Source organism: Mya arenaria, chromosome 6 (genome assembly GCF_026914265.1).
Source record: "Mya arenaria isolate MELC-2E11 chromosome 6, ASM2691426v1".
NCBI classification, from domain to species: Eukaryota; Metazoa; Mollusca; class Bivalvia; order Myida; family Myidae; genus Mya; species Mya arenaria.
In genome coordinates, this window is record NC_069127.1 from 68,409,428 (window position 1) to 68,427,280 (window position 17,853).

A 17,853-nucleotide genomic window follows, 5' to 3' on the forward strand; every position below is an offset into this window, starting at 1 on the left:
CTACTTATTAAACAGTAAAAGAAACATGAACTTGAAGTTGAAATGTTTCCTTAAATATGACATTTTTTATTCTAAATACACGGATTTTCATATCATTTTTCTGAAATTACTGCAACATTATATCGTATCATGAATAAAAATGATATATTGAACGGAAAATGACATCAGACGTTAGAAATATTAGCTGTATCATTTGTACTTTTCAACACGAACGATTTGCATTCTACTTAAAATATTCAGTGTTCCCAATTGCCACAATAACGCGTCCAAGCATTTGCCCTCGTTGGTATAAATGACATCGGGAGCAAATGCCCGGCATATAAACGCAACACATTACTAGCAATGCCGCTAACTAGAATACTATTCTAAAGAGTGATTTCAGTGAAGTAGTTGTAATACAAAATAATATCTTGATACGACAGCTTTTTTTCTGTAACACGCTCGTATAAATTGAATTGTATTTCACCATTTGTTAAGCTTTCGTTTTCGGTCTTTAATAGTTACTTTTAAACTGTTTAAAAAGTTGAACTAATTACGATGAAATGATTGGAAAACGACATATGTGCTGGCAAAAAACACGCAATTATATGTTTCCGTATATAACACTTACCATTGACGACAAAGCTTAGAAATAACAGAAATATTTGTGCTAAATTTTCCATCACAAACATGATAAATCCGTCTTCAATATATTATCAAGATAACTGTTACACAATGGACGTGTATTCCTCAAACACCACAGTGTATTTGAATCGCGATCGTATCAAGTGAACAATTAACTCCTATTTAAGGAATACTTAAACGGCACGTCTTTGTTCTTAAAGAGACATCTGTTCATACACAAAGATGTACAGACCGGAACACTAACTCTGCATCTTGACTTGGACAAACCGATTCCGGCAGTCAAGATGCAGGCTTCCCGCTTAACAATTAAATTCAAGTGGGATACAAAACATGCAGTTTGTTTGTTTGTTTGTTTGTAATGCACCAGTCAATTGTAAACACGCCCCCCCCTCACCCCCAGGTCCGGGGGTATACCGGGGATAGCCGGGGAAATGGGCCGTGTTTTTACCTTTTAGGCCCCGCAGTGCCGGGTGAATGCGGTGGTTTTGTCTTCGTTTAAAATATAGTGGGGAATAGGCCTTACATAGGGTCCCTAGGTTGCGGGGGGCATTAAGCGGGGATTTAACCATCTGTTCGTCCCCGCAGGGCGGAGATTTTACCCGGGGTTGGCTGGACCGAAAGTCAAAGTCCCCGCTATTCCTCGGACCTGTGGGGGGCGTGGTTACAATTAACTGGTGCATAAACAAGTTGTTGCAATATTAAAATATTGCATTGTTACCCAAAATTCTTTTTACAAACCTGTGTTTATATCTAACTGATTTTGGAATTGAGTTTTGTTTCATTGGTCTCAAACTCCGTCAATATACCAGCATCATGGAATGTAAAAAATGACCACAGGAGGCAGTATCAGAAAAAATGGTTAAAAGTTGTTTAATTCAAACTGAGCTATATATATCTGACTGATCCTGCCAAATATGGGAATAACAGACAAATTGAAATTAACCTCTTACTGAGGAAAACGAATACAATTCAAAGGCTACCAAAATGTGATTTGAGATTGTGTTTTGTTTCATTTGTGCTATCCTCAGTCAACAAGCGTCGGGAAATGAAAGAATTACCACAGGATTATCACATCATTAAAATACACCACTGACTGAATCTGCCACCTATGGGAATAACACATTGAAGCTTACTACGTCCGAGAAAATTCTGATTTGGTTTTCTGAAATTAAATACAAAATAATATGGAATCCAAAACCGTATTCACACTTTCATTAAGAACCATATCATTGAGAGATTTGAAATCACTGTACTAAATTTATTTTTAGGCACACTCAGCCATTTTCTTGTTGGGGCGTTTTAATCTGGGGTAGGTTTGATATTGGTATGTTGTAACCTGCAACCGTTGACCTTCACTGTTGACACTATTTCTAAGGGACAGAAGCAGTCCTAGGGTTCTTGATGAAATGGACCGTAGGGCCTTGTGGCTGACATTGGCGTTATGCAACTACGTTGCAAGTTCGTATTATAACAAACAATAGAAACACGCAAGTTTTCGATATTCTACCTGTCTTATTCTCGTATTGCTTCACTGTTCTAATGAGGTATGTTGTTAAGCATTCTTTGATAGAATGAACATACATAATTGTTCTCTGCAAGATGAGCATTTAATGAATTTATATACTTACTTTTGAAGGACCCAAGTACGGAACTTATAAAGGACATATTTACATTAACACATCTCTTTCTAACGATGGTTGTTGTTTATCAATTTGCAATATTCTGCATATTGCAATAGTATTTCCCATCAAAACGCGTGCCTTTTGTTCGATATTTTGTCCTTTCTTATTCATACTAATAGGCGGGGCATATTCACAATGCTTCCTTTTTCAATGAAATCGTAGTAAGATTATTAGGGAAGTGCAAAACTGCTGTCTTGCAGTTAAAACAAAATCAGCGACGCTAATTTGGTCGATTTTCATGTAGGGTTTGATTTCATGATTGTGGGAACATTTGTTCAGATAGTAATTGATAATAATGAGGACTTATTTCGAAATTTGGGCTTACCATTTGGTGAATCTAAAGCATCTAATAATTCAACAAAACATGGACACAAGGAAATGGAGGAAGAAACTCTTGTTGAGCCCCCAACAACGTATTAAAGAAAGCGCTAAGTTGCTTTACTGAAAGTGCCCATTGCTAAACACGTTACCCACCCCACCCCCACTGTCGTTTCATCCGATGTTAACTTCCAAAGAAATGCAATTGATTTGATACCGTATTTCGACATGGTACATACACCAACTGCTCTTTCAACATAACACCAACACGTTTATTGAATGGGCAAGGGGTAAAAAACAGGGAGTCGTCGAATCAAGAGGGATTTAGTTGGGTTAATAGGTCAGACAGCTTTCCACAGGAATAAAGAAAATAAATGAACTAAATAAATAAAGAATGACATTTAAAGTAAAGAATTCTAATAGATTACTCAAAACTGTGACCAGAACTCGATTGATGAGACTGTCCGGTGCTTTACAAACTAACAAATGAGGCTGGTAGTCCGTGGTGGTTTTACATTAAGACACACTAATAAACGGGGACACTGAACTTGGTCGGCCTATTAGAAGTGATGAAACGAGTGTTAGGAGGTAAAAAGAGAGCGTTTTAACTAATGAACATAAAAGAAATGGAGTTTAGATCGAAGCGGCCAAAAGATTTTTGGAAGTATTTTGGTTAAAATGGAAAAAAAAAATAAAGGTCAATTTATGGATGTAGTTTAGTTCGTGGAATATTTTAAGAATCCTGTTAATAAATGTAATAAAGTAAGGGGGAATGAGAGTGAACAATTTCGCGATGAGGTCTTACCAACGAATGATACCATTTACGAGGAGCTTGATGTCGATATAACTACTTAATTTAGCAGGTGCATTATAATTTAGCAGTACTTGCAAGAAGTGAATGGTGCTATACGAAATTTTAAACGTGGGCAAGCGGTGTTATCTGAAGATTTTTTAATGAATATTGTATGAAAACTCGCGACATCCTATCGGTCCATATAACGGACATATTTTATCTCGCAATATCATCAGGAGTTTTCCAGGAATTATAGTCCCAGTGTATAAAAGGGGGATTACTCGAATGTGAAAATTATAATGGATCGAATAACATTCCGAAGTTGTCTGACGAAAATATATGCATCGGTAGTTATTAAACGTTTTGTGACTCGGTCAGCAAGAATAACAACTTTTCGGATTCGCAGTTTGGGTTCAGAAAGGGGTTTTCTACAACGGACGCTATAGTTTGTCTCCAATCGGTATTTGAACACATGTTAAATAATAGAAAATGTCCGTACTGTTCCTATATCGACATGCATAAACGTTTTGACAGTGTCAACCGGCATGCCCAATGGCTAAAAATGAATACACTAGGTATCAAGATATTGAGAACAATAATATGTTTATTAAACATTGCAACAAATAGTCTGAAGCAAGGGAATATATATGTTCGCAGATATTTTGGTCCATGCTTGTTTAAGAGATAGAGGTATGTATTCAAAAAAGTATCACTAGTGGCATATCTCTAAAGGATATAACTTTGATGTTGTTGTTGTATGCAAACAACATTGCGAGTTCTGCTCCAACGTCGAAAGAGGTGCAATTAACTCTGGACAATCTTAAAGCCTATTGTGATAGATAAGGTAATAGAGTGACGCCAACAGAAGCATGGTAATGGTCATCAGACGTCAATATATATTCTTGCGAAGGAGGATTGGAAAAAATCTTCTTTAGAAATTGAGGATTATTTCAATTATCTGGGAACGGTGTTCAATTGTCACGGGGACGTAAATGCAAACATAAAACTAGTATTTGGTACGGCCTTACAAGCAATGAATGATTATATCACTATCTATTATATTACTTAAAAAATTAGTACCAAACGAATTGTCAATTGTTTTACGAATTTCTTAATTATTCATCTGAAGTGTGGGTCTTGACAAATTAAGATTCTGTAAACGTATACTGTGTTTTAAACACTCATCAAGCAATGTCGCTATATATATATATATATATATATATATATATATATGGGGAATAAGGCAGCTTTTCACCATTAGGTTGGCAGAATTAAGTCATGGGTAAAAATTATTATCTTTTAACAATTGCAGGGAATTATTGCGTGATTTTAAAGCTAACAATCATAACTAGTTATTTGATGTTTAAAAATATTGCAAACATACGGTATATTTTTAAATTTGTTTGAAAGTAAATATTCAGTGGTGCGGCGGGAAATCGAACCTGCGATCTGAATACAAACCAGTATTGATGCCCATTTTGCAAGGAAATGGGAAATAACCATTGGTGGGGATCAAACCCACAGCCTTTTGTGTGAAAGGAGGAAAACGATACCACTAGACAACTCTCATCATGACTATTTTATTTAACATTGTATCTCAAGCTAGTTTACATGATTGATGCATTCATAAACATTGCAAGATACATCACGACATTGAGTGTACTTACATGGGTTAGTAAGTAGGGATGATTTAGGAGTCTCTGTTGGCTTTGTATTAGTCTTCGAACCAGGTGAAACATCCTTGTTACTCCTATCTTCAGTAATTTCGTTCATAACATTTCTTGTGGGTTTAATCTCTTTAGTTTGCTCTGCTGTCCTAATGTCGTTTGTAGATGTTAGTGGTGGTGTCGTTGTCGCCTTTGTCGTCGTTGTTGTTGTTAAAGTGGAAGTGGTTGTGGCTGCTGTTGTTGATTTCGTTGTCGCCGTTGTTGTTGTAGGTTTTGTTGTTGTCGTAGGTTTTGTTGCAGTTTGTGTTTTATTTGTTGTTGTAGTAGTGGTGGAAGTTGTTGTGGTGGTAGTAGAAAAATACTGGCTTTCGAAACATTCAACTTCTATCAAAGGTCTTTTATCTGTTTAGATGAATAATAACATAAATGATAGATTTGTCCATAGATTTATCTATAAATATGACGGCGATTTTCATTGATATTTTGTATTTCTTAAACGTACCTTGCATTTGTTCTTTGTCGCTTTGCCCAATTTGAAATCCTGAAAATATACTCACATATACATACTAAGTCTGTTTCCTTAACACATATTATTATCATTTCAAACATTACATTGGACATAAACTACTTTAGTACGATCATCGGCACGATAGTTAAGTATGACCTTCCACAGGAATCCACCTCCGAGTCACAAATGGTCCCGAATGCGAAACGTAGTCACATACATTCTGAACGGACATTCATTATGAGTCCATGCATGAGATGACAATTTAGAATCGAATTACAAGCTCAAATTATTGAAACGTTTCACTTTAATATCTCTCACATGGCATTGGTTAAGACATATTCTGTGACACAGAATGATTGAATAAAATTTGATTTTTATACAAATAATTGTTTCCTCTTATCATGATAATATACATTTTTAACGTTTTATAGAAAACTGAAGTTTTTCGTTCGGCCAGGCTTTCCTTTTTTCTTAAGAACGTGTAACATGTATATTTTCATATACGTAAAAATTACACACCACAGTCTTTCTCGTCCGTGTGATCTCCACAAGTCGACACGTTGTCACAACGATCCGATTTTCTGAAGCAACCGTGTCCGTCCATACAGGCTTCCATGCCCTCAGGGCACATTGCTAGGCGAAAGAAAACATTATAACCAGTTATACATTTCAATCACTTTAAAAACTCAATAAAATTGAAACTCACTATAAAAAGTAAAATGACATTCAATTAAAACCTTTATTACAAAGTATGCATACACGTTTGCATTAACCAATACCTGTTTAACTTGTATAATGATTTTGCCTTTAGGTTAAATAATATACAAATGCATGCTTTTTGAAAGCCAACAAGATAAGTTTATTGCGTAATCATAAAACTATGTATCAGTCGGCATAAATTTAAAAACAGCAACCAACTGCAACCGACGCATGCTGCTAGTATATTCTCTTTTTCAATTTATCGCTAAATTGGCGCTTAAGAGTTGCACCCCTTACCGGAAATGACGCAGGCAGATAATAAAACCGCTTCCGATAAGTCGATTTCTGCTTTGATAATCGCTAAACATTACAGCTTATCAATCATATCCGCTTTATTTCGTAGGTATTTTGCTTTTATTTTGCTATTTTAATAATGAGCCACGTCTCCAAATCAAATGAATATTTATATGAGAAGCAACAGAATCAAGCTCAGTTGCCAAAAATTTAAACATAAGCCCCGTTTAATGGCACAGGGTAAACGCCAAATACATAGAACAAAATCCCCCCAAAAATCGAAAAGAAGACAAACGGATCAACAGCACAAAACTACACAAAACAACACAGTGCATACATACTATATAAAACTTAGGTGTGTTTATCAAGGATTGTTAGGTATTGCCTTTGAACGATGAGTAAAATTCCATTGGATATATTGGGAAAAAAATAGAATAATTTCGAGAAAAGCAGGTTATATTTTGGGGATAAGTATGATTTTACACATTCGTTGTATCTTCCCTGCAGTGCTTCATTCAAAAACTTAATCCATGGTAACTTTTACAGCCATGATGCAAACTTCGGCCAGGCTCTTCTATTTTCTTAAGAACTTTAACATCTAAACTATCATATTATTAGAAAATAACACACCACAATCTTTCTCGTCCGTGTGATCTCCACAAGTCGACACGTTGTCACAGCGATCCGATTTTCTGAAGCAACCGTGTCCGTCCATACAGGCTTCCATGCCCTCAGAGCACATTGCTAGGCGAATAAAAACATAATGACCAGTTAAACACTAAAATCACTTTTATAAGTATGATAAAATTGAAAACCTATATGAAATGTATATATATATATATTGCAAGACCTTTGAATTTGAAACCTTTTTATCAATGTTTCCATAAACGTTTGCTTTAAGCAATTTTTGTAAAACTAGTTTAATAATTGTGCCTTTATGTTAAATAACACGCATATATGCATGCAATTTGAAATCCAACAAGATTATTTTATGGCCTAACATTAACAATATGTATTTGTGGTCATCACTTTAAAAACAGCAGCAAACTGCAACAGATGCCGGCTGCCAGTTGCACGAGAAAATCAAATCAGAAGGACCATGGGTCTTTATTGTATAAAAAAAGCTTGCACCCGATTGGTCTTGGGATGCTCTTTGTGTCTTACTGTGTATGCGTTTTTACCCGTTTAGTCCTGTGATGCTCTTTGCTCCTCACTGTGTATTGATTATGCACTCGATTGGTCTTGGGTTGCTCTTTGAGCCTCATTGTGTATTGATTTTGTAACCGATGGCCCTTGGGATGCTCTTTGTGTATCACTGTGTATTGAGTTTTTATCCGTTTAGTCCTGTGATGCTCTTTGCTCCTCACTGTGTATTGATTATGCACCCGATTGGCATTGGGATGCTCTTTGAGCCTCACTGTGTATTGATTATGCACCCGATTGGTCTTGGGTTGATTTTTGTGTATCACTGTGTATTGATTTTGTAACAGATGGGCATTGGGATGCTCTTTGTGTATCACTGTGTATTGAGTTTTTACCCGTTTAGTCCTTTGATGCTCTTTGTGTCTTATTGTGTATGGAGTTTGTACCCGATGGGCTTTGGGATACTCTTTGTGTCTTATTGTGTATGGAGTTTGTACCCGACGAGTCTAGGGATGCTCTTTAAGAGTCTTTTTGTGTATGTAGTTTGTACCCGATGGGTCTAAGGATGCTCTCTGTGTCTCACTGTGTATTTAGTTTATACCCAATTGATCTTGGGATGCTCTTTGTGTCTCACTGTGTATGTTGTTTGTACCCGATTGATCTTGGGATGCTTTTTGTGTCTTATTGTGTATGTTAATTGTACTGGATGGGCCTTGGGATGTTCTTTGTGTCTCACTGTGTAATGATTTTGTACTTGATGGGTCTTGAGATGATCTTTGTGTCTCACTGTGTATGGAGTTTGTACCCGATGGGACTTGGGATGATCTTTATCTCACACTGTGTGTCTTGTTTGTTCCCGATGGGTCTTGGGATGCACTTTGTTGCTCATTGTGTATCTAGTTTGTAACCGATAGGTCATCGAATGTTTTTGTTGCTCACTGTGTAAGTAGTTTGCACCCGATCTGTCATGGGATGCTTTTTGTTGCTTACTGTGTATGTAGTTTGTACCCGATGGGTCATGGCAGGCTCTTTGTGTCTCACTGTGTATGTAGTTTATACCCGATGGACCTTGGGATGCTCTTTGTTGCTCACTGTGCATATATATTGTACCCAAGGGGCCATGTGATGCTCTTTGTGTCTCACGGTGTATGTAGTTTGTACCTGATTTGGCTTGGGTTGCTCTTTGTGTCACACTGTGTATGTAGTTTGTACCCGATGGGCCATGGGATGCTCTTTGTGTCTCACTGTGTATGTAGTTTGTACCCGATGGGGCATTGGTTGCTCTTTGTTGATCAATGTGTATGGATTTTGTACCCGATGGGCCTTGGGATGCTCTTTGTGTCTTACTGCCTTTGGAGTTGGTATCTGATAGGTCATGGGATGGGCTTTGTGTCTCGCTGTCTTTGTAGTTTGTACCCGATGGGCCTTGGGATGCTCTTTGTGTCTCACTGTGTTTGTAGTTTGTACCCGATGGGCCATGGGATGCTCCCTGTGTCTCACGGTGTATGTAATTTGTACCCGATGGGTCATGGGATGCTCTTTTTGTCTCAATGTGTATGTAGTTTGTACCCGATGGGCCATGGGATGCTCTTTTTGTCTCAATGTGAATGAAGTTTGTACCCGATGGGGCATGGGATGCTATTTGCCGCTAACTGTGTATTGCTTTTGTACACGATATGACTTGGGTTGCTCTTTGTTAATCACTGCGTATGGATTTTGTACCCGATGGGTCTTGGGATGCTCTTTGTGTCTTACTATGTATGGATTATGTACCCGATGGGTCTTGGGATGCTCTTTGTGCTCTGTCTTACTGTGTATGAAGTATATACCCGATGAGTGTTTGGATGCTCTTTGTGTTTCACTGTTTATTGATGTCGTAACTGATGGGTCTTTTAATGCTTTTTATGTCTCTCTTTGTATGTTGTTTGTACCGGATGGTTATTCGGATGCTATTTCTGCATCACTGTGTATGTTTTTTTACCCTATGGGTCTTGAGATGCTCTTTGTGTTTTACTGTGCATCAAGTTCGCAACCGATGGGTCATGTGATGCATTTTTTGTCTCACTGTGTATGTATTTTGTAACTGAGAGTTCCTTTGATACTCTTGATAGCTTTGAGAGTATACAGAGTAAGTACCATATTAGCCATTGGATGTGTTTTGTGTACACATTTAGACGGAATTTGTACCTGGTTCTAGGAATGCTATTTGTGTTTCACTGTTTACGGATTGTTTACCCGATTGGACCCGGTATGCTCTAAGATTCCATTGTTAACACAGTGATTGTACACGGCGGTTCCTGGGATGCTCTTTGATTCTCACTGTTTACAGAGTTTGTACTCGAGTAAAGACACAACCTATGCAGTATTTCAGTCAATGAATCGCATTTATAGCAACGCTGTATAAAGTTATTGGACATTAAGGTGCACATCAACATGCGACACAAGGGAGATTATTGTGGTTGCCTTCTGGAAACTTCGTACAGGAATGACCCAGTTTTCTCCCTTAAAACACTTCGGACAAGCGGCCGACAATAGGTTTGACTAAGTTTCTGAAATTGACATTGGAAATTAACATTTCCATAGGTGGAAATGTCCCAGTCTGTAAATAGTTAAACAGAATATCAAGCATCCCATATTTTGACAATAGCTGATACATTTCTGGAATAGTTCCCCTGTACTGGTTATCATAGCCAATAAATCTGCATAGCCTACTTTTAAATACTTGTTTGACAAGTTGTTTTTTTGGTAACCGACACAATTGTCCAAAAACTCTTTGAGTTGTTTCTGGTAAGGCTCGGATAAATTATAGAATGTTAGTAGTCATTCGAAAAAAAGTTCGGACAAATCATGGGATATCAGAAGCCCTACCGATTCGGACAAACAGTGGTATAGCAATGTACTCATAGTAAGTATTCCATTTCGCTCGTATTGACGCATATGGAGTTCGGACATCCATTGAGCACGAACAACCTTTGAGAGCGCAGTGAATACTGCGTTTAAACCCCAATGAAACGCAAAGTGTATTTAATCTGTATCCCCATAGCGTCGGATACCAAAGACTGACCCATTCCATTACATCCATTTGACTCTCCCATTTCATAAGTATCGGAAATGGGTCTATCGATGGTTTCCATTTTAAAGTAATGGCATATGGCAGTCCGAGTCCGGTTGATTACCTGTGTTTTCACAGTCCATTTCATCGGAATCGTCAAGGCAGTCCGGCTCTTGATCACATCTGAATTCCTTATTGATACACGTTCCATCTACTTTGCACTGGAAGTTTTCCGCGCCGCATAGATCTTGAGCAGTCATATAAATACTAATATAAATTATGTTATATAAGGAATATTTAATGTACCGACGAGATGTTATCACAAGGGCAGTAGGTGTAGTACTGAACTGTTTAGTAACACATCATCACTTAATCACGTGTTTTTATTTGAATACCGAACGCTACTTTTTGCGCTGTAAGATCTAACGTGCATTTATTTAAATACCGCACGCTACTTATTGCACTGTAAAATCTAACAATGTGAATATATTTAAATACCGCATGTTCCTGATTAGTATTGAATTAATGCAAACATGACAAAAGAGATAATATCGCATATACTATAAATACAATTGACACGATGCCGATAGCGATAAGGCTACGCCTATGTACAGTGTCAGGTGACCGCATAGTAAGGGCCTTCAGACAAGTACGCAGACGCAGAAGATAATAATATAGAAGCTATAATTGACAATCAGATAAAAAATGCATGGAACAAGGCAATACGTAACAAAAAAGCAAGCAAAAAATTGAATTAGTTTATTAATTTTAATTGAATGCAAAGCATGATTTAAGTGGAAATTTAGTGTCTAAACTGTTAAAGAATTTATTTATAAATAACATCGGAAAATTCTGACAGTAGAAAGGTTATCTCTTTTTTAAAACACAAAGTCAGGGAAACAAAACTTGTATTAATTTCCTTTACAAAAGTCACAACGCAATGAATTTCGCTGTTTTTCTTCCTTTCTCCGTTAAAAGTCACCTGTGTTATACAAGTTAAATGAATCATTATTATTTATATAACCACCTTACTGGTTTTTTTCAATGTATTAATATCCATATCATATGCAAATTTGTCATTTTATATATACTTCTGATGTTAAGAGCAGATCGTCAGAAGTCATGGCGAATATCATTTGGCAACTGATGAGCCCCGTCTTATCTAAACGTTGGTCGGTCAGTCGTGCATCGACTGGCTAGTTTGACTGACAGGCCGCGTTATGTTAATTATCGTGCGAGCTTGAGATTTTTGTATGATATTTCGAGGCTATGATCGTCATACTCATGCAAATATGTTTCCATTGTCGCAAGAATCGCAGGTAATGAGGACCGTAATGTGTATCATAGAACTGCAATCCTACTACACTAATGATGTTTGCTATGATTAGAATAAAAATACCTGCGTTCATGAGTGCACAAAAGTCTGCCACATATGGTTGGTGAAGTTTTTCCAATGTGATATTAACGATCATTTCACTCCCAACTTTGATGGTCCTAAGTTCTTTAAATGAACAATCTTCTTGTGAATTATTGGAGCTATGGTCGCTTGGATGTTCAAATTTGAAAAGGGAACCGCACATTTCAGAAGGGCCCGTAATATTAAGAGAATAAAACGATACGCCTTTGAATGTTGCTGTGCAGTGACAAACAGACGACCGGATGTTCATTGTCCGACGGGCCTCTAATGTGTCTATGAAGACTTCCGGTCCCTTAATCGTGCCGGCTGTGCACATTTTGATCACTGGAAGTAGTAATTTGGATGTTTGAATACCACTGTGACAAATATAGTATACACTACAAGTCGGTAATTGCAAAAAACAACAACACCCTAACAATTCTGTTTAGTTACAGTAGTTTTGTTTGGAATGAGTTTACAAAACATTGGCTCGTGTCTGCTGCATTCAGCTGTTGTGTATCCTTTTATTCATATGGGTGACAAAATCAGTAAGAGATAGTGATTCTTATCATGTTATATTATTGTATATTATTATGTCAAAAAGATATTTTCCAATGTGATTATACTGCTACCTATAGGTATGATGAGTGACAATGTATGTGCCTATAAAGATAACCCTTGAATGTCAGTAACAATTGATCTATCTCAGTCACATAATAATAATGTTTTACAGCAAACCCTACCTTTTGTCTGGTTAACATTTTCCGGACAGCCGCAGTGGCCTGGCAAAATAAAGGTGCGTTAAACAAAACGTAAACAATAATTGTCTGCAAAAATGGGCAGCAAAGAATTCTTTACTTAAATAAATACGGTTGGTAGATTTTAAAGCCTTTGTTTACATATTCGCGCAATATATTGTTTTCCTAAAATGCATAAATAAATAATAAGGTTTATGTTGCATTTGTATGACAAGCTTTACTCTCGGTGGCAAATGTACCCCAAATCTCGAGTAGGGATACTTTCACTCCCGTGGTAATATCATGCCATATAAACGCAGCAATTGATTTGTCCTCTGAGTTCTTTTGCATGATTTTACATTTAATAATTGACAAATAAAATAAAATAAATGCAGTAAATGCCTATAACTACATTTGTAATTATTCTGTAAAGTTTATTTCTCATTAGATTGTTTCTGAAAGGACGGATATGTTTGACCTGCCATGTTCATGTCTGATTTAGATATTTTGTTTTCAAGTTTGGATTTTCTTTTCGTTGAGGCTCATATGCTATCAAAATGTAAAACTAACGTTATTGAATATGAACATGTAATTAAAAACTATCGCACTGAGCTTATTTAGGAAATAACCAGGTTTAACCACATATGCAAATCATTTTATTTCAGAGTGAAACAAACATGGACTTGAAGTTAAAATGATTCCTTATATATGACATTTCTTTCTCAATACACAAATTTCCATGCAACATTATATATTATCGTGAATAAAAGCGATAGTTAATACGGATATGGACATCAAACGTTAGAAATACTAGCTATATCGTTTGTACTTTTCAACACGAATGATTTGCATTTCATTTGAAATATTCAGTGTTCCGAATTGCCATATAAACGCGTCCTGACATTCGCCATCGTTGGTATATACGACAACGGGGGCAAATGTCCGGCAAATAGACGAAACATATTATTATCAATGCCGTTAAAATATTTGTATATTATTCTAAAAACTTATTTCAGTGAAGAAGTTGTAATAAAAAATATCTAGATACGACAGACCCATTTTTCTGTAACACCGTCTTATAATTTGAAATGTATTTCAGTTTTTGGTCTGTAATAATCTTTTTACAATTTTTTTTTATCTTTAAACTGTTCGAAAAATTGGACTAATTGCGATTAAATGACTTGAAAGATGTCATGTGTATTGGTAAAGACAATGCAATGATATTTTTCTGAAGATAACACTTACCACTGTCTATGAAGCTTAGAAATAACAGAAATGTATGTAGTAAATTTTTCATCACAAACTTTATAATTAATCCGTCTTCAATATATTACCATGATTATTGTTACACAATGAACTTTAAACATCACCAATTATTCAAATAGCGATTGTTTCAAGTGAGCAATTAACTCCCATTAAAGGAATACTTAAACGGAAATTATTTCTTCTCAAGCAGAAATCTGTACAAACACAGAGATGTACAGACCGGAAATGGCGCTTCTATATCTGCATCTTGACGTGGACAGAACAATTCTGGCGTTCAAGATGCAGGCTTCCCTCTCAAGGAATAGGATTCAAGTGGGCTACAGAAAATGTTTTTGAATTTTGTAATCTACTTGAAATGTTAAATATTGCATTGTTACTCAAAATACTTGGTATAAACCCTGTTTTATATCTTACTTTGGGATTGTGTTTTTTTCATTTCTCTCAAGTTCGGTCAAATACTAGCGTCGAGAACTTAAAAATGGGCACAGGAGGCAGTACCATTAAAAATAGTTAAAAAGGTCGTTTATTCTAACCATAAATAAATATCACTGACTAAAACTGCCACCATGGGAATAACAAATAAATTGAAACTTACTACTTCTGAGAAAATTCGAGAATAGGTCACAGTGATTGTGCTGAAATTTCTCTTATCCCAGGTTCTGTTTTAAGTTATTGAATGCAAAATAATAATATGGTACCCAAGAACGTATTCACCCTTTAATTAAGAACCATATCATTAGGAGATTTGAAATCACTGTACTAAATTTATTTGTGAGTCACACTCAGCCATTTTCTTGTTGGGGTGGGGGGGGGGGGGTAATCTGGAGGTGTTTTAACATGTGGATGTTGTAATCTGCAACCGTTGTCTTGCACTGTTGACAAAATGTCTAAGATAAGAAACTAATCTTAGAGCTCTTGATGAAATGGACCGTAGGCTAAGCATTCTTTGATAGAATGAAAATAAATAATTATTCCCTGCGATATTAGCATTTAATGATTGTAAATATATAGTTTTGAGGGACCCAAGTAGGGAATTTAAAAAGGAAATATTTACATGAACACTTCCCTTCTTATTACGATGGTTGCTGTTTATCAATTTTTCAAGAGTCATGTATTTTGGATAACTTTTCCCATCAAAATCGCGTGCCTTTTGTTGGGCACTTCTGTCCTGTCATTCTACTACTATTGGGCGGGTCATTTTCACCACGGAACTTCTTTTTTCAATGAAATCGTAGTATATTAACTGGGGAACAGCAAAACTGCAGTCTAGCAGTTAAAACAAAATCAGCAACGATATTTTGGTCGTTTTTAATGAAGGGTTTGATTTCATTATGGCGGGAACACGTGTACAAATATAAGATGATAATAATGAGAATTTATTTTGGATTTTGACTCGCCATTTGGTGAATCTAAAACATCTGATAATTTAACAAAACATGGAACCAAGGAAATGAAAGAAGGAACATTTTCAGAGAAACCAACAACGGCCAAAAGAAAGAGTTCAGTTGCTTTAATGAAAGTCCCCATTGCTAAACACGTTACACCACCCACCGCCACTGTCGTTTCATCCGATGTTAACTTCCAAAGAAATGCAATTGATTTAATACCGTATTTCGACATGGTTCATACACCAACTGCTCTTTCAACATAACGCCAACACCTTAATTGAATGGGCAAGGGGTAAACAATAAAGGACTCGTTGAATCAAGGGGGAGTAAGTCGGGTTAATTGGTCCGACAGCTTTCCACAGGAGAAAAGATGAGTAATAAATGCAAACATGTCGAATTCTAATAGATTACTTGAAACAGTGACTACGAGTGACCAAAACTCGATTGATAAGACTGTTCGGTGAATTACAGACTTTACAAATGAGGTTGTTAGTCCGTGGTTTAACGTTTAGAAAAGGAAAAGGGACAATTAACTTGGTCGGTCTATTAAAAGTGTGCGACAGATATAAGGCTAAAAGAGGGCGTTCGACAGATATGAGGTAAAAAGAGAGCGTTTAAACATAAAAATGAGAAAAAAAAATCGAGTCTTATATCAAAGCGCCCAAAAGATTTTCGGAAGTATTTTGGTGAAAAGGGAAAAAAATAAAGGTCAATCTTTGGATGCAGTGGAGTTCCTGGAACATTTTAAGTAAGGGAGAATGAGAGTGAACATTTTCGGGACAAGGACTTACCAATAAATGATGCCATTTACGAGGAGCTTGAAGCCGATAGAACTGTGCAAGAAGTGAATGGTGCTATACGGAATTAAAAAACATGGGCTAGCAGTGTTATCCGACGATTTGATACATGAATATTTTATATAAACTCGCGACATCCTATCGGTCCACATAACGGACATAATTTATCTCGTAATATCATCGGGAGTTTTCAAAGAATTATAGTCTCAGTGTTAAAAAGGGGGATTACTCGAATGTGAACAATAATAATGGATCGAATAACATTCACAAGTTGTCTGGCAAAAATATGTGCATCGGCAATTATTAATCGTTTAATTATTCGATCAGCAAAGAATGACATCATTTCGGATTCCGAGTTTGAGTTAAGAAAGGGGTTTTCTACAACGGACGCTATAGTGTGTCTCCAATCGATATTTGAACATATGTTTAATAATAGAAAACGTCTGTACTGTTCCTTTATCGACATGCACAAATGTTTTAACAGTGTCAGCCGGCATGCTCTACGGCTAAAATGCATACATTAGGTATCAAGATAATGAGAACAATAATATCTATGTAAACTTTCGTAATGGCAACGGTTAAACTTTGCAACATATAGTCTGAATCAAGGGGATACATGTCGCCGAAATTTTCGTCCATGTTTGTTGAAGACATAGAGCTATATCTTCATACAAGTATAACTAGTGGCATTTCTCTATAGGATATAACTTTGATATTGTTGTTGTATGCAAACGACATGGCGATATTTGCTGCAACGCCGAAAGAGATGCTATTAACTCTGGACAATCTTAAAGTATATTGTGATAGATTTGTTTATAGAGTGTCGTCAACCAAACCATGGAATTGTTCTTCAGACGTCGTGAAAATGTTCGTGCGAATAAGACTTGGAAATACGACAAGACAATATAGAAATTGTGGATAATGATTGTGGATTATATGTGAAGGCCTTAAAAACAATGAACGTTCTATTATATAACTTAAAAGAATCAGTGACAAACGAAATGTCAATTGTTTGATGAGTTTCTTAATTATTCATCTGAAGTGTGGGGCTTTACAAAATTAAGATTTGTAAACGTATACTGTGTTTTAAACTGTCATCAAGCAATGTTGCAGTATATGGGAAATTAAGATGATTTTCATCATTTGTTTATCGTTATGTTCGTATAATCAAGTTCTTGGTAAAATTATTATCTTTTACAATTCCATGTTATATGGAATTATTGCGTTATTTAAAAGCTAACACACATAGCTGGTTCGTTGATGTTAAAAAGATAATACATACAAACGGTTTTGATGACATTTGGAAGAATGCATCTCTTATAAATATCTCTTAACTGTTTTTAAATGAGTTTCAGCAAAGGCTTAAAGACGGTTATATACAGAATTTGAAAATCCATTTACAAACGAATTCTGTGTTAACGGTTTATAACGAGTTGAAGACTGACTTTGAATATGTAACGTATCTAAGTTCAGATATACAGTCACATTT

At 36.2% G+C, this 17,853-nt stretch overlaps 1 protein-coding gene across 1 annotated transcript in view; it reads right to left on the reverse strand.

Moving 5' to 3' along the window:
• Nucleotides 1-14,424, reverse strand: part of LOC128237359 (mucin-2-like) — a 29,192-nt gene extending 14,768 nt beyond the window's left edge. The window contains exons 1-8 of the mRNA XM_052952808.1: nucleotides 14,400-14,424; nucleotides 12,920-12,958; nucleotides 12,180-12,521; nucleotides 10,905-11,027; nucleotides 7,216-7,329; nucleotides 6,112-6,225; nucleotides 5,587-5,625; nucleotides 5,085-5,486 (exon numbers count right to left, since the gene is read on the reverse strand). Of these exons, the coding sequence (XP_052808768.1) occupies nucleotides 5,085-5,486; nucleotides 5,587-5,625; nucleotides 6,112-6,225; nucleotides 7,216-7,329; nucleotides 10,905-11,027; nucleotides 12,180-12,513 (1,126 nt within the window). The 5' untranslated portion in view covers nucleotides 12,514-12,521; nucleotides 12,920-12,958; nucleotides 14,400-14,424. The remainder of the gene's footprint in view (nucleotides 1-5,084; nucleotides 5,487-5,586; nucleotides 5,626-6,111; nucleotides 6,226-7,215; nucleotides 7,330-10,904; nucleotides 11,028-12,179; nucleotides 12,522-12,919; nucleotides 12,959-14,399) is intronic.
• Between the last annotated feature and the right edge of the window lie 3,429 nt (nucleotides 14,425-17,853).